At 39.5% G+C, this 25,873-nt stretch overlaps 3 protein-coding genes across 7 annotated transcripts; 1 reads left to right on the top strand and 2 right to left on the bottom strand.

Annotated features, from left to right (window-relative positions):
* The first annotated feature begins 13 nt into the window (after positions 1 to 13).
* LOC140947871 (metallo-beta-lactamase domain-containing protein 1-like) lies at positions 14 to 1,660 on the top strand. Its single transcript, XM_073397084.1, has one exon. It carries the CDS (start codon positions 37 to 39, stop codon positions 658 to 660), a length of 624 nt encoding a protein of 207 aa, XP_073253185.1. The 5' UTR covers positions 14 to 36; the 3' UTR covers positions 661 to 1,660.
* A 6,672-nt stretch (positions 1,661 to 8,332) lies between these two features.
* LOC140949215 (myosin-2 essential light chain-like) lies at positions 8,333 to 8,788 on the bottom strand. The gene has a single exon (XM_073398443.1). The coding sequence runs from the start codon at positions 8,786 to 8,788 to the stop codon at positions 8,333 to 8,335; it is 456 nt and encodes a 151-aa protein (XP_073254544.1).
* Positions 8,789 to 10,144: 1,356 nt separating this feature from the next.
* Positions 10,145 to 21,465, bottom strand: LOC140947542 (uncharacterized). Of its 5 annotated transcripts, none has more exons than XM_073396678.1 (4): positions 21,273 to 21,465; positions 12,716 to 13,091; positions 11,843 to 11,946; positions 10,145 to 11,538 (listed from the first exon to the last, which is right to left on the bottom strand). In XM_073396678.1, exons 2-4 carry the CDS (start codon positions 13,080 to 13,082, stop codon positions 11,071 to 11,073), a joined length of 939 nt encoding a protein of 312 aa, XP_073252779.1. In that variant the 5' UTR covers positions 13,083 to 13,091; positions 21,273 to 21,465; the 3' UTR covers positions 10,145 to 11,070. The 5 variants fall into 5 exon arrangements, with proteins under 5 accessions (XP_073252779.1, XP_073252781.1, XP_073252777.1 ...); XM_073396680.1 differs by lacking the exon at positions 21,273 to 21,465 and adding an exon at positions 20,641 to 20,778; XM_073396676.1 differs by lacking the exon at positions 21,273 to 21,465 and adding an exon at positions 17,951 to 18,112.
* Between the last annotated feature and the right edge of the window lie 4,408 nt (positions 21,466 to 25,873).

Raw genomic sequence — 25,873 nt, 5'->3', positions numbered from 1 at the left:
TGTGATAGTTACCACTCTTTCTCGGATTCGCTAAAGATGGCGGAAGTACAACCAGAAGAGTTTTTGTACAATGTTTCAGTTTTACTCGATGGTTATGGTTATACGGACGAAAAAGACAGATACAGGGCTAATGGAACATGCACTATGATCACTGGAAACGGAAAAAGAATTATTGTGGACACTGGAAGTCCGCGAGATAAGGAACGCCTTCTTGAAAAATTGGAGCAACACAAAGTTTCTCCTCAAGACGTCGACTTCGTTGTTTGCACTCACGGACATGTGGACCACGTGGGCAACCTTAATATTTTTCCAAAAGCTATGTGCATGGTGTCTCATGATATTTTAAATGAAGAGGATATTTACACCGACCTTCCCGAGAACTTTAAAGAAGGAATGCCATACTGCATTGATGGAGAAAACGTCCAGGTGATTTCCACTCCAGGCCACACCTCTCAGGACGTTAGTGTCATCGTTAGAGGCACGGAATATGGAACTGTTGTTATCTGCGGAGATTTATTTGAACATGAAGAGGATGATAAATTGTGGGAAGAATTTAGTGAATCCCCAGAAAAGCACAGAAAGAGTAGACAAAAAGTACTGGAAATTGCAGACTGGATAGTACCTGGACATGGTAAACTGTTTAGGGTGAAAAAACCTTAATCCGTCGAACGCCTCTGAACATAAGCCTCTCTAAGACAGGCACCCAGAGTTACTCCCAGGTGTTCTTAAGCCATTTCCTTTAATTTCAGTACAAGCTGGGTCAGCCTCTCTAGACTATAGTGTATCCGTCTGTTCTTGATGTCCCCACTAACCCCCAAGGTGTTTGTCAATTTATTTGCAAAGTTCGTTTCCCCATCATTTGTCATCAATGGTCTGACTGGGTGTAGCGAATCAGTCATTGCTGAATTTTGTATTTTCTACCTTGCTCTTCTTTCAAAAAACTTCTGCAGTGTCTAAAATACTTACACTTTCTGCTGGTTAGTGGGTGGTGAGGATGATAATATTTTGCAATATTGAGTAACCAAAGGTAAACACACATATTTCTCGAGTATCTTTTACGAAAAGGCTTAGTTTCAAACTGTAATCATTGTCCATTTTGACTAATCTGTATTCATTCGATTAAATGCTGTGGTGTTCATTAAATTTTCCTCGATTTGAGTGCAGCGTTTATAAGACGGCGGCTTTTATTTAAAATTCAATTTATTTTTTACAAACAACAGTATGGTAACTGAACATTTCAATTTCACTTCAAACTGAAAAACATTGTTATCATGCAATGTAAGCAACTTTTCAAAGCTTGATTAAGCTGAACTACTGTATACTGTTCTCGTGTTTTGACTATATTTCTTTGAGCTTCGAATATATTGATCCTAAAACATTGTTACAATCAAGGAAAATATTTTTTAGGCTTGCTCAAACTTGATATTACTGCATTTGCTTTTTGAGTCTATTATTGGAATAAATGCTGAAGTGTGATGCGGTGTTTATTCGAGGGTGGCATTTATCCAAAGGCGGCATTAAATCAGCAAATAAATATGATTATACTACTACATGAGAAATTTCTGCAATTTGATTGGCTTAGAGCAGTGGTATTTCAGCTTAATTTGAAATACTTAGTAGTATAAACAAATAATAGCATGATTTGTACGTGATATTTAGCATGAATCATGCTATTACCTATACTAATTCATCACAATACTAAATTACAATTCCAACTGAGCCCAGTGAAAAAAATACACACTCAATAGCCTGCTTTGCAGATGTATACTTTGGATGTGCAAACATTTTTGCTCACGTAACCACTGAAAAAGTCAAGGAGTTGGGGTGGGTCAAAGTCAACCTTATTCCCAGGGTTCTCTCCTACCCATTCAACAGGTAGGAGAGAGAACCTGGGAACGAGGTTGAGGCAAAGTTGGGACTTTACAGTGGAAGGGAAACGGAGTGTGGGAAAGAGGAGAGAAAATGCTGGCCTACAAACACTGTGAAAATAAGAAGCACTCCCTAATATTTATTGGTGATGATGGTTACCGCTCTAACTTCTGGAAAATGACATGCAGGTCATCAAATTGTCAAATGCTCCCTGCTTATAGAGTTTGAAAAATTAATATAGTAAATCTCATGGCTGCTGTTGTAAATGTAATATTTCTCGCATGTTTTTTTGAATTGCTTTGTGGAGCTATTAAATTTGGGCCCTACAAAGATTTCAATGTCTCTTGCTATCTCCTAATTGTTGGTACCTGAAATGCTATTTTTGCTGGGATAGTTTTTTAATGAAGGAAACCCTCCTTGCTTCGTTAAAAAATATCACATTGTTGATGATGACTTCTCATAAAGCATTTCTTATCAGAATTTCCCCCAAATCATTTAGGAGGAAAAAAATCACAAACATAAATAGACTGTTAGCAGATTTTTTCCAAGAGATCATAGAAATATGCTTTTGCTGGCCTCTTCAGCTCATGGTACAAACCACATTCATCAAACTTAAGAGTTCTCAACAGCAAAATGGAAAGTTACACAGCTTCTGTATGTCATTAAGATAAGTCTCAAACAAAAGAGATCATCTCATAATGAACTGGCAGTTATCAATCTATTAGTGACGTTCTGCACCAATCAGAGACTCCATTTACCAGCCTACTGAGTGTCCCTAATATTAAGCAATGATATCCCCCTGCTTCTCCCTACCCCACCTTCTTCTTCAGCACTAATGCCTCCAAAGGGTTTCAAACTTTCCCCAAAAATTCTCAGCAATAAAATCACGGATAGCAACTACAGCATTTCAAACATGAAGCAGCTTTCCCTGCCCAAAAAATATGTAGGCTACACCTAATATTCTCACTAAATTTTCCATGGTCTATACTGGTTAACATTCAAAACTTTGCAGTGGAACCACTGTTGAGTGTTTTGAATATTTTGATCAGTGTCATTTCTATGGTCAATGAAGCATGGCCATGGAAAATTGTCAACTAGTTTAATGTATACATAATTGTTCAGGACTGTTAGTTTTAGGTTGTAGTCTCTGAGGGTATTAATTTTAAGCTTCTTTAAAATACCATATGGCCATCAATTGCCAAACTTCATTTTGAAAGAGACTGCCTCTTTCAGACATCACCATGATACTCTCTAGTAAGAGACACCCTCCAATTTTGAGTGTTTTGCCTTCAGTCAAAGGAATGAACTCGCTACCACTGATCCTCCTGTGTGAGCATTTAGGATACACATTGAGGAAGTACCTTTTGGGGTTGTGCTGACACAATTATCACCTTAAGAAATTTGCACTTTTTTATTGGAAGTAAGTGTTGAAGACGTTTAATTATGACATTTAACAGGATAAAACTTATCTGTGATGTGTCTTTTACCAATAGGGGTATTTTTGCAAAATGCTAACAGTATCAGACACTTAAAGACTCTGAAGTTTGGGGGTCAGGATTAGGAAACTGAGAATTTTTAAAAGCAGCATTTTATATATTGCTGATCAGTGTTTCCTCTTTAATACTTGTTACAAGAATTTGTATAAGCTTGGCCTCAAAAGGGGTAGAGGAAGTAAATAACTAACTGTTTCTTCCAGACTGATTTCGCCTGACAACAGATCCAAGGGTCCAGTCCATGGTTAAGGCAGTCTCCAAACTCCAGCTTGATCTGCACCGTCAATTACAATAGACAATAATATTACAAGATGACCATGTGTATTTAAGGTATCTCTTGGTGAACTATCGACTGTCACTCGGTCGACATATTGATCGACAGTTGGTCGAGAGTTGGTCGACACTCCATTGACATGTTGGTCAACACCTTTTGACCTGCAGTAGCCACTATCAGTCACCACTTGGTTGATATCTTGGTCGATGACCTGCCAACACATCAATCATTATGTCGCAGTCAACAGTCGGGGGCATATAAGTGGACTATCGACTGTCACACATATCGGCCAACAGTATCGGCCGAGAGTCAGTCGATACATCGGCCGACACTCTGTCATTATTTGGCCAACAAATCAGTTGATATGTTGGTCGATATGTCAGTATGATAGGATAGGATATGCCAGTCGATATGTCAATATGACATGATATGTCGATCAATATTTTGTTAGTCTGGATCAATAGATTGTTCTGAGCAACCGACCTTGGTTTCAACAAACTGTCATCGGATCAAAAACCGTCCTTGGTTTGACTTACATACTCGGTTAACCGTACTCAGTTTGTTCAGTTTGTAGGGAGCCATCCTCGCGTCAAAACCTGTCCTCGGTTTGACTTACATACTTGGTTTAACCATGCTGGGTGTGAGCAACTGACGTTGGGTCAAAGACCGACCTCAGTTTGCAGGATGTACTGACCAATGATCAACTGAGTATTGACATAATGACCAAGAGTTGCCCGACTGAAAGTTGATTGTCGGCCGATGTACCGACTGACTGTAGGGCGATATGTAGAAAACACCCAGTCAACTGAGTATCGATCGAGGGTCGGTAGCTTATCGACAAACTAGTGATCGACTATCGCCCAACATGCCTGTTGGTTGACAGAGGCCAATTACAGCCGATGTTCCACCGACATTGACCGATATAGCAACCAAGTATTGACCAAATACTGACCGACTCTCGTTCGATACTTTTGATAGATATGTCGACCGAGCATCGGTCGACAGATGCCTTAAATACACATGATCCCTTTCGCTTTTATGAGTCGGTGATCAGCAAGCCAATTGTCTGCCAGACAAAACCAAAGACTTCAGCCCCACTTCGCTTATTTATTCATACTATATATAACTTCACAGCGTCTCATACCCACACAATCGAAGATCTACCCACCGAGACCACAGAACAATTGTTTCACCACCAAGAGCAATTGACGGTAAGAGAAACAAAGGCATCCGTGAATTCCACATAACTGACAAATAAAAGCATTCTCGAAACTACTAGTAGATATAGTGAGTCTATAATCTAGGGCGTGTGTGAACGATTACAAAGCTAAATCTTGCTTTCCTCGACGACTTTTCTCACAATTCAGTTTGGTAAGAGTTCTCACAAGTGAACATCTCATCTTTCTTCAAGACATCTACAAACACGTACAGTAATCATTTGGAGCAGTTCAGGTAAACAGTCTAGACGTACTCACTCGAGTTGTTCAGCGTTCACATGGATGTTTAACACCCAGAGCGACCGTTTACCATATTAGATGCGGCAGTATAAGGCAGTTTCACTCCATGTTCCATAAGAAAGTTAGTAAAATCAGTACAAGGCTTGCAGCAAGCGGCGAAAGGTGAAAAGATCGCGTAGAGTACAGCCGCTAATATACCAAGAGGCCAGGCTAGGCAGAGGAGAATTATTAGCCAGATGAACGACCACAGCCATCCACAATTTGCAGCCATTTTGTGAAATGCAGAGGATCCCAGCGAAATCTGCTGTTGGTTGGTAAAGTTAGTCTTCGTAAAATGTGTGATGGTATGATCCACCCAGAATGAAAGAAGGCTGGGCTTCTGATTTTACTCATGTCAAGTCGACAAAGCTTGTAATTGGTCAGTCAGAACATCAGCTGATGTCACGAAATCTTAACGCCTTGTAGTCACGAAAACAAAAATACGCACTATTCTCTTGAAAAATAGTAAAACCAGGAGCCCTGGTAAAACTTTATGCAATGAAGCTCACGTTTCTCCATCGTACCTGGATGGACCTTTGTACTTCTTTTTGGTGTGTGCAAAGAATGCGGGTGAATCATGCGGTAAGGTCCCTCGCGTGCCGCGTTCATGAGTAGGCGGTTCATGATCGCGCGAAAAACGTACAAAGGAGCTGGGTTTGGACAGGGTGTGATTGAGTTAAAGTCGTCTTTAGTATCCGTATATTCTTATAACCCGTCACTTTTCATCCACGATAAGTTGGGTCGTGAGTAAAGGCGCGACAAACTACCCCTGAACTAGCGTACATCCTATCGATTGGCAGCCGCCAATCGGGAAATGAGCCTTTGCTCCTCTCTCACTCTCGAGATTTAAAAATGGCGCTCAAAACAAAAGAAAGAAAGAAAGAAAGAAAGAAAAGAAAAAAAGAGAAAAAGGATATAAGAGATGAAAACGCATAACCAGGGGGCTAATGGCCCAATCGGCTATAGAACCAACCTCGTCCCCAAGATCAAGACGCTTTTCCCTGGCTTTAGAGGTGGGGCCAAAGCCAGGGAAAAGCACCCTTGGGACGAGGTTGCTATAGATTCCCCGGACGGGGTGATATGGTAGTCTAGACAAGTATTAGGGGCTCTCAGACTGGTTTTGGGAGCAGATGGGAAGCGTGAGACACTCAGAGAGAAAAACAATGTATATTTTTGCCCAAAGCAAAGGGAGAGGTCAGTAAGCCGGAAGCATCTTTTTGCATGGACTGAAGCTGGTCAGTAACGAACTTTTAGTTTTATTTTCATTTTTCTTTTAGCCCCTGAAGAAGCTTTGTTTTCAAACCGAAATATTGGGCAATTTGTTTCAATATATATTTTTTGTTTTATTCTTTTGTTTACTACTTCATCGCCTGGCTGTAAGGATCAGTTTGCCGTTTCATATTTTTCTAAAAGTTTAATTGTGCAACTGGGAGATGCGGCACCACTCATTGGTTTATTTGTTGCTGTGGACTTGCTGATATTTTCTATGTAATAAAAGAGCCCAGCTTATTTCAGAAATTCATCTTCAGGGCTTCCAACCTTTCAGGCGCGGATCTAGGATTTTGAAATGGGGGGTGAATTTTTGTAGTAATGTAACAGAACCAAAGCCTGGTTGAGGTGTTTGAGGTCTGTGCATCAGCATGATTGATTTCCAATGAAAGGGGGTGGTAGGCCTACACGACTTTTACCTCATGCCAAAATGCTGCTTATTCCAGTAAAATTGTTTTTATCTGCTGGGTAGATTATGCTCTGGAAGGTTCTGCATTTATACAGAGCAAATGTGATTTTAGCCGCATGTTTCACACCGAGAGGTCATGACATACATATCGATTGACTGTAGTTATTGTTTTCTGGTCGGCAGGATTTGCCCTCTGATGCAAGCGCATTTTCTTTGACCTCTTTTGAAGCGTATAGCTTTTTTTATTGCGGCTGAAAAGGGTTCCAATTTTCTCCAAAGTGCCTTCTGGATCTGAATAACTAAGAGATTTTTTTTAGTCCGTGAGTGTAATGTTTTTCTGCAATGCTGTATCACGCTGGGCTCAGCTCGTCAGTTTTCTTTGCAGAATGTTAAATTATCAGAATTATCACGGATAGTGACTTACAGATCCAAAATTATAAGAGTGAACTGCCGCCTAAACTGAAGCTACATAAATTTACTATGGAGAATTGAATTGTGACTCAGTAAACTCCAGCTTGGTGTTTTCTAAAGATACTATGAGTCTTTTGACTGGAGCGCGTAGTTCCTCTCTTGGTAATAGCTTTGAGTAAGCTTAACAGTCCTTAAACTGTTTTGTTATTGCCACAGTTTGTGATCAGGCAAGACCATGGTTTCGGTTCTCCACACGAACCTCATCAGTTGCTGGGTTGGCTTTGTGCTTAGTTGCTTTTGCAAGAGCAACTTTGAGGGATAAGAAAAAAAAAGAAAGAAGGGGGCCCAGAAAAAGGGGGGGGGGGGGGGGGTGAAAATTCACCCATTTCACCTCCCCTGGATCCGCGCCTGCCTTTCTTTTCCACGAAAGACGCCTGGGCTGAAATTTATTTGAATATCAAAATAAACGTCATGAAATCAATATTTGCATTTAATGGTCATATTGTTGCATTCTTTGAACTTGTATAAAATTAGCATATCTGTTCATAACTATTCTAAGACTTGCTGTACACAATTATTAAGTGTTTTACGTACTGAATACAACCGTCGCACGCGCGCTGACAATGACAGACATAACAGCATAGCAATACAAAACAATGGAGGTTTATGGTTAAAAAACTTTCGATCTCTCTTTTTATCTCATGCTGCCATATGTTAATTTGTGTTTAAAGACTTGAAGGATCAATGTATACTTTAAGCTGTCGTCAACATAGTCTTTGCTCTTAATAACGCGACATTCTTTGACTTCCTTCAGGCCATACCAGTCTTTCAAAACCCAGACAGAAATAAGTAAATTGGACAGAGAAAAAACGTTTGACATTTAGATTTTGAAAAAAACTTAGGATGAAATTACTAGTGAAGGGACAAAAAAGGAAAAGACTTTACCAATTAATGATAAGGTCAACAATGCGTGTCAATGAAGTCAATATTTCCAACTATTTCAACCCTATATTGCCTTTCAATATAAAGACAGTATCGTTAACTACATTGTAGTATCAAGTCAGTAAAAATCCATTGTTGTTCAAAGTGTATATCTCAAATAGACGTTCCATTAGTAGTCAGCATTGGCCATTATTGCTGGCACAAATACTTCGTAATTGATTTCGCCTTTTGAGCTTACATGCCCCGTAGTTAGCAAGTCAAACTCCTCGTCCGTGAGCTTCTCTCCCAGGGAAGTAAGAACATGCCGTAACATACTAGAAGAAATAGAGCCGCCTCCTTCTCGGTCAAAATGCTTAAAACAATCCACGACTTGCTCGGGGGTGGCCTTGCTTGTCACACTTGCCATGTGCTGAGCGACAGAGTTGTAGATGGGCAAAAATTCCTCGAAAGAGACGGTTGCCTTGCCCACATCGCGTTCCACTTTGTGGACTTCACTCTGTGTTGGGTTTAAGCCCGCCGCTCTAAGAACTTGTCCGAGTTGGTTGACTTCTATCTTGTCCCCTCCCGTTGTATCGTAGAGTTGAAATATCTCTTTAAGGATTCCTTCATCGGGCTTTTTGCTCATTTTGCTGCCGTCCGTGCATACAAGAAGGCTATGACACAACTAAAGGTACCAGCACTAACAGATAGGAATGCACTGAAACCTTGTTGCGTTAAGTATTGTCTCCCACGTGACCAAGTTCACTCATAAACTGATGTCACTAAATTTAGCAACAGCATATTGTCTTTCATTGGATTGTTGTCGTGACAGACAGCAGATCGTCGCGTGTCATGGTCAATTTATTTTTTGTGGTGATATCGTTTATGTGGGATTATGATAGGTAGGTCACGGTTATTGGATTAACGAATACCATATGGTATGAATACAATTTAACAGTTCGGCCACTCCTATCCTGTGTGGCATCGCGTCAGAAGAGATTGAGGAGAAAGTAAAGGTGAATGAGAGGGAAATAGGGAGAAGGGAAGAAGCTACCCTCTTTTTTCTCTACGAGGTTTTTCTCTCCCCCTCCCCCTCCCCCCTTTGCGCCTGTCACACAGGCTAAGCCACTCCCTATTATACCGAAACGCACACTTATCAAAAACGCCTTCATGCGTATAGTATAGGAGCCTCCTCCTCCTCCAGCTCCTCCACCGCTGGGTATCAAAGTAGATACATATGGTTTAACGCGGCAGCTGGACTAGGTTTGAACAGGTGACTACTGCTATTATATACCGACCATGTCACGTCAACTGGTCATAACATGAAATGAGACCATTTCGAAACTTTGTATTAGGTTTCATTTTCTACCTTCCAGATCCGCCGGTGCTTGGATTTCAATTTTGGACCTTTCAGTCTGATAAGGCAAGGGGCTTGAAAAGGAAGGGGTCAGTTAATGGCGTGTAACTTTCCGCTTTTCGTAATGCAAGATTTATATCTTCATCGGGTCCTTTTACAAATGTGCGGTAAAACATAAAACAATATAAAACAATATAAAGTGGACAAACCTAGAAGATGAAGCTGATTTATGTCGTAATTAGTTCTCGCTGACTACATGAGTGCAATGCAATCCTCTCTGGGCGGGGGTGGGGGGGGGGGGGGGTAGGTAAACTACGCGTGCTAAATATTAGAGCTCAAAAAGACCATAAGCCCGCCGGGGTGGGTACGTTATCTGAGTGATATCAACGTAACTGGCTGTCGATGAAGTATGATCAATGTAACACATAATAGCTTATCCGATAAGGGTTGCTTTTTGCATTCGGAATTGGTTATTAGGCATTGAGCATTGAACAGTGCAATGACTTGCCTGAGTGACCACCAAACAATAGCTTCCTAGTGCCCAATTTCCAATGCTCAAAGCAGCCTTTATTGAATCGGCTATATAGGATATGAGCAAATTAAAACAGAAGCATTCTGATTAAAACCAATAACCTTTTCAAGTGATCACTTTTGTCACAACATATTTATTTAATCTGAAATTCAAAACTTACACCCTTACCATTTTGTCATAAAATTTTCAATGACACTCAAAATAGCTAACTTTATAAATACTATATACTGTCAGCATTTACAACTCTAAAACTCCGTTCAATATGACGAACCATGTATTGCAAGAGGAAAGCAATTTTATCAACTGGCAATGTTACTGTACTACTAGCTTTAAAATTAAATATACACGCAATTACCATAGAATTCGCTTGGCTTTAAGGAATTCCATGAGAGAATAAGGTATTCATAGATAATTAAACATAATGTTTATATCTTAGAATAAATTTAAGGTGCTTAGACTTAAGTTTAAGGCGATGATTTTTCATAACTGGAAATTTTTCATAAATAACTCTACCCTACAACAATGATCTATTAATTCTTTATTTCTTACTTATTGTTAAATTTCCCGAAGGAAAGCAGATTTGACTTTCCAGAGCACGGCTTTAACAGGTTAAGATGTTGTACGGAGATAGGTAAAATCTGTTCTCAGGTGAAACCAGAATTTCCTTAGTCTCTTAGGGTCAGATAACAAAGGAAATTCTAAACCCAAATTAGGCTGAATAATTGGTTTAATCTGCTAATGCATTACAACAAAGACACCTAAAAAGCAACGAAGTTTACACTTAGGCGAGAAAAATAGCTACTATAGTATCGGCCGCTCATGCATGGTTGTTGTTGTTACCAATGCCGTGTACATCACGATTTATTCCCAAATCTTTCTTTAAGCCCTTTACTTTAGGCTTTACGTTGTTCGTAATTTACAGTAATACTTTTAAAAACTAAACTAAACAGCAGGAAAGAATGATGGCTTTCGCACCACTCGTTTTGCTCCCAATTAAGACCTAGTAGTGCCCCTTTTATACTCTGTTCATACTTGCCCTCTATAAATTGGTCCCCAGCTCACGGAGAATCTCAGACAAAGAAGGTCCAATATCAGTATTGCTGTCAGGGAAAGCAACAACATTTCTTGTGCCTTCGTCTTTCAGCTCAGCCAACAGGCAAACTTGGAGGTCAAAATTGAGGAAATCGATAAGGCGCGATGTCTGTGTTTCGAGGAATCGAGGTCTGTACCTTCCTACAGAGTGTAATGAAGCTGTTTCTGAATGGATTGGCGATTCTGAAACCGATTCTTCATCGGATGACATGTCACTCTCAGGCACCACTTCGGGTAGTAAATGCGCCTGAAGTTCTGAATCAAGGGGTCCTTGATAAGAAGCAGTGTAAGCTTTTCCGTCTTCATCGTTTACAGCAACTGTCCAGTGCTCGTTAGAATAAGCATATGACTTGTAAGCGCTGTAAAAGTCTCTAACCATCACTTCTTGAAAAACACATTCCTCGCTGTCTGCGTCCTATAGGGAAAAGAGAAAAATTCTTAAAATTTTAGACGTTTGATAAAGAAGTTAGAACTTGGTAAAACTTTAATTCTTCCTCGGTTTAGGAGTGGAGATAAGCTTTGGAATTTTGGCCATTGAAATGAAAACTTTTTAGCAGAACGTTTGTATGGTGCTGGTCATTACTTTGCATTCCACAAAATTAAATTTGGAATTTTTGAGAATTTATTATATTTTTCCTCGGAGACCCAGGGGCAGCACTGCTGGGTACCTGCGCCTGCAAATAATTCAAGCCAACAAACAACCTTTTATAAACACTCACCGTTGCTCGAAGAGTTCCAGAATCATCGATCGTGAGGAAAAACTCGGTTTCTACTCCTGCAATTTTAACTAGGCCGGCACCCACAGAACAAATTTCTACAATTGCTGTAAGGGATAAAAGGAGATCATGGACTTTTAATTAGAGAGAAAACACTAAATCTCTATTGATGTGAAATTATTCAATAGTTGACTTGCCGTTGAAACCTCGCGGAAAACAACCCCGGCTGCCATAGACTTTTCATGCGCGGTTGCAGATACTGAAGCGTCGTGCCGCACGCGAGAAAAAAGCGTCTGGTACCCAAGGCAGAGTAACATCTTCTGGAACAAGTCCAGTCCAGTCCTGTCTGCCCTGTTTGGCTAATGTTACATAACATTTGCTTTGAACGTGGTTTTTGATTGGCTCATTCGTGCGTTTGCGTTTTTTATTGGCCAAAGTACTACTTAGCACAATACACCTGAAAAACGCATGGTGAGGATTAAGTTGCCTGACACTGATTAATGGAATTCTCCTTACTTCTTGTATTTGCTTATTTTAAAAATCACGTTTCTAGTTCAAAAACTGAAAACGTGTTTTTGTTTATTGATCATTGCTTACTGATCAAAACTCAGTACCGGTGTACATGCTAGTAAATAATCAGCATTGTCGAATCACCTCCCCAGTACTAACAGTAATTGTCACCGTTAGGCTAATCAAATATGGCTTTATAGCTTCTTTTTAACATTCCGAGGCTGCGGAGTTAAAGGAAAGCTTGTTTTTTTTTTTATAGGGAATTTTGAATTTTGAAAAAGTGCATAAAAGGTATTCTTGTCGTAATTACATTATTAGAAAAACTCTGAGAGTAAAAAAGAATAAAATATAAGCCGGCGAACTTACCGTAAGGGGAATCCTTCTGCTTTGTTCCGCCGACACTTCCATCGGGTTGAATTGTTAGATAATACCCGCTGCGAAAGAGTAGCCTTCGTCTTCTCCCGCACCGACGACCCATGAGAAACTCACAACAGTCCTGTGCTGCATTCATGCTCAGTTTGCCCTGTTTTTCTTTCCACTCTACTTGAGACAAAGGACGCCGGGAGCGCTTGTTCCATTTTCTCTTTAGTAGGTCTTCCCAGTCAGTGTTTGAAAATGGCTGCGTTTTGGTCCTGAAGAGGGCGTTGATTCTTCCTCCGGGAATTCCAACAAAAGGATGTCTGCAATTTTGAGTCGTTACATCGCAAACTGTGTTCTCATAAATACTGGTCATTTTGTAAGGCTGTTAAAAAAAGAGAAAACTACACTGTTAATTTCCTATGGCCATAGAATTGTATAGAGTCAAGCATAAAGTTTTGCGGCATAGTTTGCTGATCCCCACTCAAACGTGCTTTCGTAACTACATTCAAGAGCAATTAATTTTTTTAACAGACCTTATCCGAGATGCTTTAAACTTCGCATTTGGTTAGTTTACAAATAAAACTGCAATCTCTAAACCGAGATTTGCTGCCCCTTTTTAACAAAGTCAGCTATCTCTCATATCTGGTAATCACACTCAACTGCGTTGTTAACGTTGCCTATACAAAGAAATGACGATATTGGACGTATTGTGACAGCATCATAAAACACTCGGCGAACCTACATGTGATTAATTGAACCTAGACAGGCTTAAGCAAGATTGTGCCGAGTTTCCGTAAGAAAAGTCCACCGGCGCGTGATCTACATGTTTGCTGCCATTATGTTGTTTATCGAACATCGCATGATTTTCATGCACCTAATAGACTTCTGACTGAGCTCAATATGTTATTAATTATTATTATTATTGTTATTATTATTATTGTTTATTCCGTTTTTTTCTACTGATGAGGAAGCATAGAAACATATTGGCCACTGGAGAGACCCGTTCAGTAAAAGTAACAGTCTTCTCCACCTTCCTCCTTTTGCTTGTTCATCGCGTTCCTCCATTTTTGCTTGTTTTGCTTTGTGATGTTTGTATTTTTCGGCGTGTTGGTGTGTGCAAACAGGAATCATAATCAGGGGCCGATTAGCTCCCAGGTAAAATAAATACTGTTAAATTTCCGGAGCATAATGTTCCAGGTGTTTGACCGTTATGGCTATATAAACATTCCATATAGGATATTTAACGCAAGATGTGCCCTTTACCAAATAATCCGGAAATTCTTTGGCTCATTCGAAAAGCTGTTACGTCAATGACCTCGACTAAACCAGGGAAAAAGAACGTTGTACAAAAATTATCGTTAAATATGAAAGATAGCTAGAAGTCCTGCTGTAGAATTTTGTAAAAATTGTCAATAACTTAAAATTAAATCGACATCATTATTGCCGTTAAGGAATGTACATCGGTGCACTAAATGTGAAACAAAATTCCACCAGTCTAGTTTCGGCATGCGTTCAATATCCGAATATTCAAAATTCGACCACTGGACTTTTACGCACTACCACTGGGCGAACCGGCGCTGTTACCACATGTATCTGCTTGTTTTGTCGCTAGATTAAAAGGTTAAGAATGATAGAAATAATTTCTAAAATTAGTAAGTATAAAAAAATTAATATTATTTATCATGGAAAGTGAGAGAAACACGCCTTAAGGTTTGACGATACTGAAGAGTATCAAACTAAGTTGAACTAAATAATCTATAGCAGTTGCATCAGTCGGTACTTCGAAAAAGCGCAGCTCAGACTCATCTTGTTTTCTTGTTTTAATGTCGATTTGATATCTTTGTAGGTGCAGAGAAATAGAATCAACACGGCTTAACGCCAATTGACTCTCTGTTATTTTTTGTCATATTAAGTAAATCCAGATTAAGTAACACGACAACTTACGTGCATTCGCCAATGTGTCTATGACAAAACGATTTTTTTCTGCCTAATATATGGAGCGGTCAAAGTCATCCAGCCCGGCTTCACAAAGACTTGTAATGAATAATGGCCGCTATTTGCTTGAATTATACAGAAACTGATAGTCTGAAAATATCTACTGCTGACTAAAAATAGATAGCTAACAATATGATTGTATTAACACCGTTCAGTAATATTACTTTTTTTACAAAGAATATTACAAAAATTTATCCAACATATCGGCCACTCGTAGTTTTTTTGTTGTAGCGCCAACGTGAAAACGATCCACGCGGAAACGATTTGGACATGACAATGGCAATGCAAATAACGACCAACAGTCAGCATTAAAGTGCACCCTTGACTTATATATGCCGGATCATCATAAGATTTATTCGCTTATTTCTGCAGGGTCGATCGAGCGCTATTCTTTTTGAGGAGACAACGTAAAGTCGCCCGTGATAAGGACGCCTATGGATACCAAGATGTTTACAACAAACTGTCGGCCAATAGGTTTACAAAATAACCAATAGATAAAGGTCTTATCTTTGAACATTTGCCGTTATGTGAGGTTAATGTTATTACACGAGATGTCACCTGTTTCATGCAACTTCTGATTTTGCTGAAGTCGTAGACGAAAAAATACCCGTGCTTTGTCTCCTGATCTCTGCTAAAATTCGTGGCGCGAACGGGCGCAACGCCTTAAAACAGGAAGAATAGTTCGATCTGTAAACTTCTTAAACCCACAAACCTGTTAGCAGCAACAGTAATCCAATATATATTTCTCTTTTAGCAGATTTTCCGCTTCAGTCAGTTCAGATCTCCCCAATGATTTGTCAGACTGGATTTTATCTACACGATCGACCAATCAACTAATATGTAATCCAGTTCAAACATCTGAGAGTAGACGGGAATGAAAACCTAAAACATAGATGCTGAATCATTGATTAGGAAGAGTCCTTGAATTTCGCCGCAATATGAACTGAATTCATCATTCCCACTTGTGTAACTTTTAATGCTTACGTCACTTTCCTGCGGGGGCCAAATTGTCTACAACCCACTCCATCGGAAAAACGACCAAGTTGGCCTTCAACCTTTCATGCATTCCATCCTCTGGTGATGCATGACGCAAGAGTAAACTATGGATGCGTTACGGCACGATTCAATTTCGTTTCAAACGGCAGCTGATTTTTCCGAAAATTTCAGGAAAGGATAAGGAAGATTTTGTGACGAAACACGCATTAATTGGAGGTCGTGCTCGATTACTTATCACACCAAGATTTGAGTGGAACAACTTTAAAATGATTAAACAACTTCAAAGTGAAGCTTGGGGAGGAAAAAAAGGAATGAATATTCACCATTTAAGAGAAATCCATGATTCAAACTCAAAACCCCCCAAACAAACACAAATCAGCACTATTTTTTTAATCAAATTATTCGAATACCACGGGCTTTTTTATAAGGTTACCCTACAATTATGTGAGATTATGACAAGTTTACTGAACCGTTCAACACACACACATTCTTCTTTCTTAACTATCCATTCTGTGAACAAAATTCCCATACAGTACGGGTCGATCTTCAACGTTATTTTTACTAAAAACAAATTTCAAGACGACGCATTTTCTTTAAGGTCAAAGACTTGTATTTGCCGGTGCATGCACACGTGGCCCGAGTTTATTTAAATTTATCATCATGATTATCAATTTCGCACGCAACAACAATCGATAACAATATTAGTAACCAAAGAGTTATGCTTTGTTGAAGAGGATTGAGTTCGGATGTGACGTACAGATTATTTATTTATTTATTTATTTATTTATTGGTACAACTGTCAGTCTTAAGCCTTAAAAAACTCACGCAAAACCCTTTTTATTTTCTAAGTGAACGAACGTGAACGTGACGTGATTGTGAAGGCACCCGATTTGTTTCTGCCTCAGATCATTTCCCTGCAGGAAAGAAGACTGAAAGATGTACATCATAAAATCACCTAAATCAGTACGAGAACTGAAAAAATAGCCAACAAGACCGTTTGACATGAAAAATCCTGCTCAGATGTTTTTATGCATTCGACGGTTACTTCTAAGGAACGGTTCTTTTACGGTGATACATTAACTCTCAGGGTACAAAACACCAAATTGTCTCTATTGACTATTGTTTCACGTGTACATCCAATGTCTTTTTCGTAGCTAAAGAAAGTGGAGGACTGCAGGGGCGGATCCAGGATTTTTTTTAGGAGGGGGAGCACTCGTCTCTTGCTCTACTTCAACACCAATAAACCACATAGTTTTTTTTTTTTGGCAGAATACCAGTTGTATTAGAAAACCGCAGGTCATCTCCTCGGGGGGGGGGGGGGGGTGCGCACCCCCTGCACCCTCCCCCTAGATTCGCCCCTGGACTGGATGGACTATTGTTGGGGCAAGACAGATCTTCCCAAGTTCCTGTCATTGTATTGGTCGGCATTCGTACGACCAGTTTAAAAGATGAATGTGTTCTTAAATTTGAATTTCGAGTTTGAGAACAGTGACATTTTGCATGAGACGGTAAACAAACGACGGAGGACAACCACTGCCACGACTTTAACTTTCGAATTTTGACAACAGAGCGTTTTGAACAGTTCTTTTTTTGTGGGCATACAGTTTGACTAATAAAAAGAGACGCCAATTCCCTAATTGATGCTTAGTTTGATATTGAGGCTTAGCCAATTATCAGCAATGATAATCAATCATATTTCAAAGAATAGCGAAGTACTTTGCCACTAGAATATCCCGCACAAACATTGCCCATCGCATTATCACGCCACAATACCATTTCATATTGCACATATCACATATTTATTCCAAATGCACGGCTCCCGTAGTTTTAGAAGAAGTTGAAGGAAGATCCACAACTGTTTAAATTAGTTGGGAATTTTTTGTCCAAACATCGACGGGGTAAATGTCGGTATCATGTTTGTAACAGGCGTTAAATAGCCAAGCTCTGCGTGCACTTCAGTTCTGCCTGAGCCAGTCCCATTCAGCTATCTTCGGTCTAGATGCATGAATACAAGATCGTAAACAAACCTCTTTCTTTTACTTATCATTCATATAGTTATGTCAGAACTGAGAAGTTGTCATTATGCTTTGATGTCGTGTGTATCCAATTCTTTCATTAGCCGCAATTCATCTGCTACAGTATAGTAAGCTCTCTATATATCCTGCTTAGGGAAATACTTTAACCCCCTATGCTTGATAATAAAGGCTGAGCCCAGTATCTGCCGACTTGAGAGTGCTAAAAAATTGTTACCTTGGATGTGACCATACACTGTTGCAATCGTATCCTTTAACTGGATCAGTAATATTGCTTATCTAGCACTATCGAGATTCACCTCACGTTTTTCTTTCAAGATTCTAAACTATACTGCCTTCGTGCGTGTGTACTGTACGCTTATATACATACTCCATAAACGTGACCGATAAAGATAATCGTTTTGTACCTGAAGCAATCAGTAACCACACACACTAAAGTGCGGCATGTCATTTCGACAGACAATTGGCAGAGAATATGACTTAAGAGAGAGCAGTAGTAAAGCTTGAAAGCTACTCTCTTCATAATACGCGCGAAAAGAAAACAGATTATCAAGCAAAGAAAACAGCATTACCAGATGGCTTGATCAATCATTGGCACGGCAAAGCCTGTACAGTGCAAATTCTTTGAGCTCAGAGTAGTTAATCGATAAAAATCGGGAGCAATCAAGTAATTTGATTGAAAATCGATAAACTAAATTGCTGTGTCACATCTACATTATCGATTTTTCATGATTTTAACGATTTATAGTCGATGTCCGACATTGTTGTTTTTTGGCATAAGTTAGATAGTACAGCTGAGAAAACACATCCAACAAAGGTAACAACTGATTGTGGAAACTATTACAGACAAAAGATTCTCTCTAAAACCCTTTTGTACATAATAACAAAAACGGTTCTTGCAGGCAAGTATCACGAAGAATAAAACATTAGATAAAAAGATCCCCTAGAGTCGAAGGGATGCCTGAAATTTAGGCTAAAAGATTTTCCTAGATAGAATTTCACCGTTTTCCGTTATCAATCGATAAAAATCACTTGATCGCTAACGACTTTTATCGATTTTGATTTTTATCTATTGGCCACTCCGGGAAGTAACTACACGCGGAACTGATGTTATTTTGAAAGGGTGGTAGATCTAAATCGTGCAAGACTGGACGCCTACAAACCTGGCCAATATCGGCCATTAGATAAGAAGACTTTAAACCAGCCTTTTTAAAACCTTTTTTTTAAAAGTGATAATAAATTGTTTGATCCTTCGACTCTCAATTGCAACTCAATTGTGAACAAATTCACTGGTTTGCATGAAATCAGTTTTCATTTTTGGATGAACAGTAGACCCGATGTATCTTCCGGTATATATCGATGAAATCGGTAAAATTTAGGTAAATCCGTAAACGAAATGAGTGTGTCATCGATTTCTACCGATTGATCGATACAATCGATATCAATAAACTGATCAGATTTACCGATTTTTATCAATTTATCGATGGGTAAATGGGTACCTATCTTTATCGATTGACTGCTCCCGGCTCTAAATCACTCAAATCCGGAGTACGGGACTTTGATTGTCTTATTTAACTTTGCCATGTTTTTTTTTTTTTTTTTTTTTTCATCAGTATTGTGGCCCCGCATGGACCTGCGTAGCATGGCAGTTTTGGTTGGGAACGCAAAGTAAGGTAAAGGCGGACCGGGCGAGGGCAGAGAAACCGCGAGGAGATTGGGCGGCTAGGTAGTGCTCCCGACAAAACCGCCATGCTACGCAGGCTACGCAGAGACAAGTAACGTTAACTACACACAATGATTCAGTTTTGAATCTCAATTTTAGGTTGGCCTTAGAAAAAACATTGATTATCAAAAATCATCATCCTTCTTCACCAGAAAAGCAGAACAATTTCTTCAGAAACTCAGTTAGCCCTTGATCCGCAGTTCCTCCGCCAGAGTCCGGGAGTTCAATACTGACGGTTGGCGGCAGTTGAAATTTAAGTAGTGACAGACGCATGAAGGCAACTCATCTTTAAATATGCTACGAGATAACAGCACAAATGCAAATCTGCAATCCTTTTTTTGGAGTCCAGTCCGAGCACTTTCCACATTTCTTTCCTACTGTGTGGTTACGATTTGGAAATTGTTTTATGATCAAATCTTCATTTATTAGCGCTAGTTTTTGTTAATTTGCGAGACAGTATTTTTTGGTAATTTATTACGAACGTATATCACTTACCGGATTACTACCCAGCAGAGAATCCGGTAACAGTAGTTCTGACAGTACTTACTTAGCACAATTAACGGGATTTGGAGAATTAATCCAATACATTATGGTTGATGTATCCTTAGACTTTTCAAAGAAACAACTTCATAAATCACGTACAACAGTTATTTATACAGAGGGGAAAAAAGGTGTCAAAGGAAAAATCAGTCCATTAGCTATATCAGCTCACTCTAACTAGTTATAATGAATAGTCGTCTTGGCGAAAAAAATAAGTGAAATAAATAATACCAATAATAATAATAACAACAATAATAATAATAATAATAATAATATTAATAATAAACGAATTTTGCCAACTTTCCAAGACGAGATTAAAATTTCACACGATTGCCACTAAAAACCCCCAGCTGTGCTTAAAGATGGTACAGCCGGCATACATTGTAACGAGGTTAGAAAGTTTCGTAACAGCGATATTTAACGAACAACTGTTGTCTTCTGTGTGTGTCTTAAATCACTGATTTGAACGTTTAATAGACTCATTGCTACCTTATCTGCACTGTATCTATGTCGTGAGGAGACCTTAAGTCATATCATCGTTCACTTATCAACCCATGGCCATCTACTACTTATGTGATTACAAACGATTATTAAATAGTATTTAGGAAAACATTAAGGTAGAGAAAGCTTGGATATCATAATACCTTAACAAATTTCACTTTCAACCGCAAACTTCATGGGATCTTCGATTGTGTTCCTTGGCTAAATGACGCCCTCCCTTACCGGATATGAGTTTAGATTACCGACCGTACGTACAGTGACTCAGAGACTTGATAAAATTTATGCAAATGCAAAACAAACGCTATGAATGGCGCTGATTCATAAGCGGATCGAGCGTCGCTTCTCAAGCATTGCTGTTTTCGTTTGTCAACCACAAAATATTTCACAGTCTACAGCTTATTGTTCAAATGAACAATAATGGGAATTTTAAATGGCCCTAGGGAAAATGAAATACAGCGTGGTATTGACCGGACATGTGCTGGCTTCCCGTTTATTGTTAAAATTAAGATGCACTTTATGTTATGCTCTTTTTTAAGAACAATGGATGTCTCAATAGAAAGAACCTTTCAATTGAACAGGAACGGAGCAAATCTGTGGCAAAGATTATTGTTGAAAACAACAGGGATTTTTTCAATTGTAGCCGAGGGATGGACCATAAACGACTTGGCGTACGTATGCTTTTGTTCATGACTTTACTCTTCACATCGGCATTCGTCCGCGAGCTTTGTCCTGTCAGAGTTTCTTTTAAACAAACAATACTTTCACACACACTTACCTCAAGCAACGCCGAGCGAAAGCTGAGCGATCCAGGAGAACATTTAAAGGAACCAATTCCTCTCTTAGCTTTTTTTGACAACACTGCTAATGATCAATCCATACAGATTAGAAACTATTGCCTGCAGACTAGGGAATCACCCCCAAGGAGATGTGGGTTCCCAATATATCATGAGTGTTGACAGATTTCTGTTGAAATGCGTCGCAAGCGATCTATCACCATATCCTGTCACAACAGTTATTGTAAAAAATCTCTTTGCTGGCGCAAATTAAGTCAATTAGCACATTGCTCCTGACGTGACAATGACTTGGACTAAACTCGAATTATATCATTTTTTTAATTTTACATTTTTTTACTCAAGAGCCGTTTGATAATCGAGCTTTTTCACCAACTAGATCAAAATAAATATGACATTTAACTCTCTCTGAATATTAATACCGGCTCACAAAGGAAACCGCGTCAGTATCATTTTCGGTGGGCAGGCAAAGGCAAATATTTGCACTCGAACAGACAAAAAAAGGAGCTTGTGGACTCAAATACCAAAGATTAAAATCCAATTTCATGCAATTTCCCGAGTAAATTAGTCGCTGTCTCACCAGCGCTCATAATACAATCACTGATTTGGACACTTTAATAATTTACTCCATTTTGTTTATTCGCACTGGAAAGCAGCGGAAATGCGCAACAGCAAACACACTGTGGATGGAGGGAGGGGGAGCGGAGTTGAGTTAAAATGAGTTGAATGCCGTCTTGAGCAAGTTAGTCTCGGCCATGATGATATGCGATTTACCTTGTTTAAATGAAACGGGTTTTTATGTCATCTTGATGGCACTTAGCCGTGTAAGCCAAGGTCCAGACAAAGCCCTTTACTAGGACTTCCATCTAGACTCCTGCACGTGACTTTAACTTAGAGACTGCCAGGGAGGTTTTTTTTCCTGTCGAGTCTAAAATTACGTTGTAAATTCTACTCTATACGAGGCATGTGTTAGTCCTCGCTTGTTATAGCAAGTTCTCTCGGGGTTCACAGACTATAATAGTCCATATATCTGAAGGTCCAAGAAAAATCCTAAGTGTTTTCAGCACCTTATAAAATGCACTTTTGTGCCACTCAGCCTTAGAACTGTGGCCCGATTTCCTTTAAAAGTACTTAGATTTTTATTGATGCTCTTATAAGAACAACAACAATAAACTGATCGTGTATCCGTTTGAAACAAACGCTGAATGAATCAGCAAGTGTTCTTTTTCCTGGTTCTTTCGTCGGGGGTCACCTGTTTCGCAGTGTTCTCGAGATTTGTTTGAGCAAGCCCTCTCGAACTTCCGATAATTGTTTCTTGTATCTATTTGCGTTCTCGTAATTTACATGTCACTTTATCAGGTAGCATTTAAATTCGATCACGAAAAAGATCACATTTGAAGATAAAATCAAATGTTTTAGCGATCTGTCCGCTCAAGATGACAAAGTGAAAAAGCTACCCCGTCAGTGTTTGATCCAAAGCCAAAAATAAACCACTGTTGGCTGTCTATTCTTCCACTAATCTCGCAGTAAATAAAGTTTTGATTTTCCGGCCGCAAACTTAACCAAGGGCAATGTCAAAAGCTACAATCCGGAAGTGACTTAATCACTTGTCGGATTGCGGGATTCTTTCTAATCGTTATGTACAGTATCAGTCTGCTGCATTGTAATTATATTCTTTACAGTCGTACTGATCTTTACCTGTATACTGTACTTACTGAACCATGATACGCTGTAGACTGCGAGTAGTCCCTCTTCAGTCAGTCAAGTCTAAGCTCGGCAGGACTGGAGAGAGCGAATTGGCCGAGAGGGAAACTGGAGAGAGGCGGGAGTTTCCCTCTCGGCCAATTCGCTCTCTCCAGTCCTGCCGAGCTTAGACTTGACTGACTGAAGAGGGACTGCTCGCAGTCTAGATACGCTGCTGAAGTGGAGCTGAATATAATTACCCTACAGTACTCTTGTACCGTTGCACTTATGTCCTATCTTGTGAACATGTCCTCTGACGTAATGTGATATGCAAGCCAATCAGGTCATGCGATCTATCGTGGTAGTCGCGGCATAGGACTGGAAAAGAACCTCCGTTGCAGTTTGGTCTTCGAGCAAAATTTGCAAGTTTAGCGGGTCGGGGACGGTAGTAAAATTTGTCTTGCAAGGTTAAGTAAACATGGCGGCCGAATCAACAACACAATTTCGGATTTTAAGGCTGCGAAGGAGAGTATATTTAACGTCGTTTTGGCATTTTACATTAAGAATTCGAAAAAAACAATACCGGCTGTGGGTCGTTAAAGTTAAATTTCACGTTTTTACATGTTATAAAAATATGAAGAGCGGATTGTGCCGTTTCTACTCCGTCTCTCATTTTCGTATCGATCAACTTAATTTTTAGCCCATATCCGTTAAGATAGCTAAGACTTGGCGGAGAGAACAAGTCAAATCGCAAAATATTCTCACCATCTAAGTTCATATACAGAAACTCTGCATCTTATGAATATTGTGAACTCGAATAAAAAGCGAACCGGCTTACGAAAATATGACACTAATTGATTCTGTTCATTATGCAGATAAAGCAGTGACAGTGACAGAAGACTAAGTGACAACAAACACAGTTAACGATGGGCTGAATACAGAAATGCAAAAACGTGAAACTATATTAATTGAAAGTATTTGAAATTTAGTCTAGGGACATATGTGCCCTCACATCCACAAAAAGACCTCTTTCTACATTTGTATATATTGAAATTCAGCATGATAGTAAGTCCAGGAGTACTGTTGCTCTCATGCTAAATTTTAAAATACAAAATCCCTTGACGGACATCTTGCTACACCATAAATTGGACAGCTAGAGCTGGTCCCTACTTCGCTCTACTTCCTTTATATGATTCTCTAAAAGACGGACGTCTTTAAGACAGACCCTTTTTTCTGATTCCAGAGGTGTCCATAGAGAGTTGACCAAATAAAAAATTGAAAGCAGGCTAAACTGTGCTCACATTTCTTGCAGAATTTTGATCCAAAAAAGTCTAACAGCATCATCTTCCAAATCAAAAGCAAAACACATCCACATTGAATTTCCACATTATTATTCTTAGCTACTTTCAGGGAATCATGCAGTCTGCTGCCTGAATTTAATGACTGCACTAATCCCTAAATTTGCTAATTTGAGGGCCCTCATGATACAGGAAACTCTTCAGGCTAAACTTTGAAATAGCTTATTATTTTCTAAATCAAGGGTTTACATATTATTTTCTAAAGGAAGACTTCAAAATCCCCATGAACAATGCTTCAGTTTTTTCTTGTTACGGTCATTTTTACAAGCCCGGTTCGGTAAATAAGCTTAAGCAGTAACTTAACTTACAATTTGCAGCAAAATCGAAAAAGCTCGCAACTTCACGATCTATAAAAACAAGACTAGAGCTAGCCTAGCTTGAGCTTATCTATACCATGACTCTAATCCTTATATAAAAACGCCTTTGAAAGTACTGCAAATAACACCTTACCTCAGAAGCTCGAAAATACATTCTTGTTGCTACTGTCCTTCTTCGAACTCTCTGATTGTGCTTTCATCCTTGTCCCAGGCTTTCTAGCTCTCCAACATATAAAAATATGCGTTGACCGAGGAAAGTTTCGAACAAACCTCAAACTTCTGTAAAATTCTCCAAAAACCCATCAGGGAAACGCTCCAAAGCTGTTTCATACACAAGTCTTCCACACGATCAGGACACTGAAACGAACAAAACTCATACTACAGCCCTCCCCTGGTTGGGAAGTCACATGAAGAAGACACGATCACAACGCACTTTGATTGGAAGAAATAAACCCCCATTCTATTGGTTGATAGGTGAGAGGACCAAACTGCAACGGAGGACACAACTGCAACGCTACATACTCTGAGCCTGCGAGCAAGTCAGGATCCTCTGGAGTGGGGGCATGTTACGGAGGAGGGAAAAAGATAGAGACCGGGAGCGAACTCAGTTTGCCTCAGGCTACAAATATCAGGAGATCATGATCACTTGAAGTTTGGCATGGGTTATAGTAAAAATTCAGCCTTAAGCGGTTAAACGGTAGTTTATCCGGAGTAGTTCGACGTGGAGATGACAGAGAATAGAGCGGGAAAATTTTTTTAGGAGACGTTTGCCCGAAGGAGTTGCTGTGTTCCTAGCAATTTTTTACCGCTCCTTCTTCTCGAGTTTCAATGGCTCTGCACTCAGAGTCTCAATACGTCTTAAAGATAACAGATGAGTTGAATCTGCATAATCAGCCTCTCTGGTGTCACTGGCAGCGCCAATAAAAACACACCGGTAAGCTGGCTAGAGGCTTCGAATGCTCAAAAGTTTACAAAGATCACCACCATAACTGACTGTGTGCACGTTTCGTTTTAGTTGTTTTTTTTTTCGAGGTCAAGTCTCTTAGTCCATTTAGGGAGGTATTTCTGTTAAAAACTTGTCGGATGGGGAACTACTGTAGGTGCATAGTCAGTCGACTATGCCATTTAGCCATTTAGCCATTTAGGCTGCCTACCAGTCTGAATAACTAATAACACTATTTTTTCGAACCGGAAACGTAGGGCATACTCCGTTAGGTCGGCTGGACA

Source organism: Porites lutea, chromosome 9 (assembly GCF_958299795.1).
Source record: "Porites lutea chromosome 9, jaPorLute2.1, whole genome shotgun sequence".
NCBI classification, from domain to species: domain Eukaryota; kingdom Metazoa; phylum Cnidaria; class Anthozoa; order Scleractinia; family Poritidae; genus Porites; species Porites lutea.
The sequence above is the reverse complement of the archived record's forward strand: the minus strand, read 5'-3'. Positions and strand labels throughout refer to the sequence as shown.

Coding starts and splice junctions, on each gene's coding strand:
- LOC140947871 (XM_073397084.1), top strand. CDS start 37: ATGGCGGAAGTACAACCAGAAGAGTTTTTGTACAATGTTTCAGTTTTA.
- LOC140949215 (XM_073398443.1), bottom strand. CDS start 8,788: ATGAGCAAAAAGCCCGATGAAGGAATCCTTAAAGAGATATTTCAACTC.
- LOC140947542 (XM_073396676.1), bottom strand. Junction 11,947..12,715: donor GCAGAAGGATTCCCCTTACG/GTAAGTTCGCCG, acceptor TATCCCTTACAG/CAATTGTAGAAATTTGTTCT. Junction 11,539..11,842: donor CTGGAACTCTTCGAGCAACG/GTGAGTGTTTAT, acceptor TTTTCCCTATAG/GACGCAGACAGCGAGGAATG.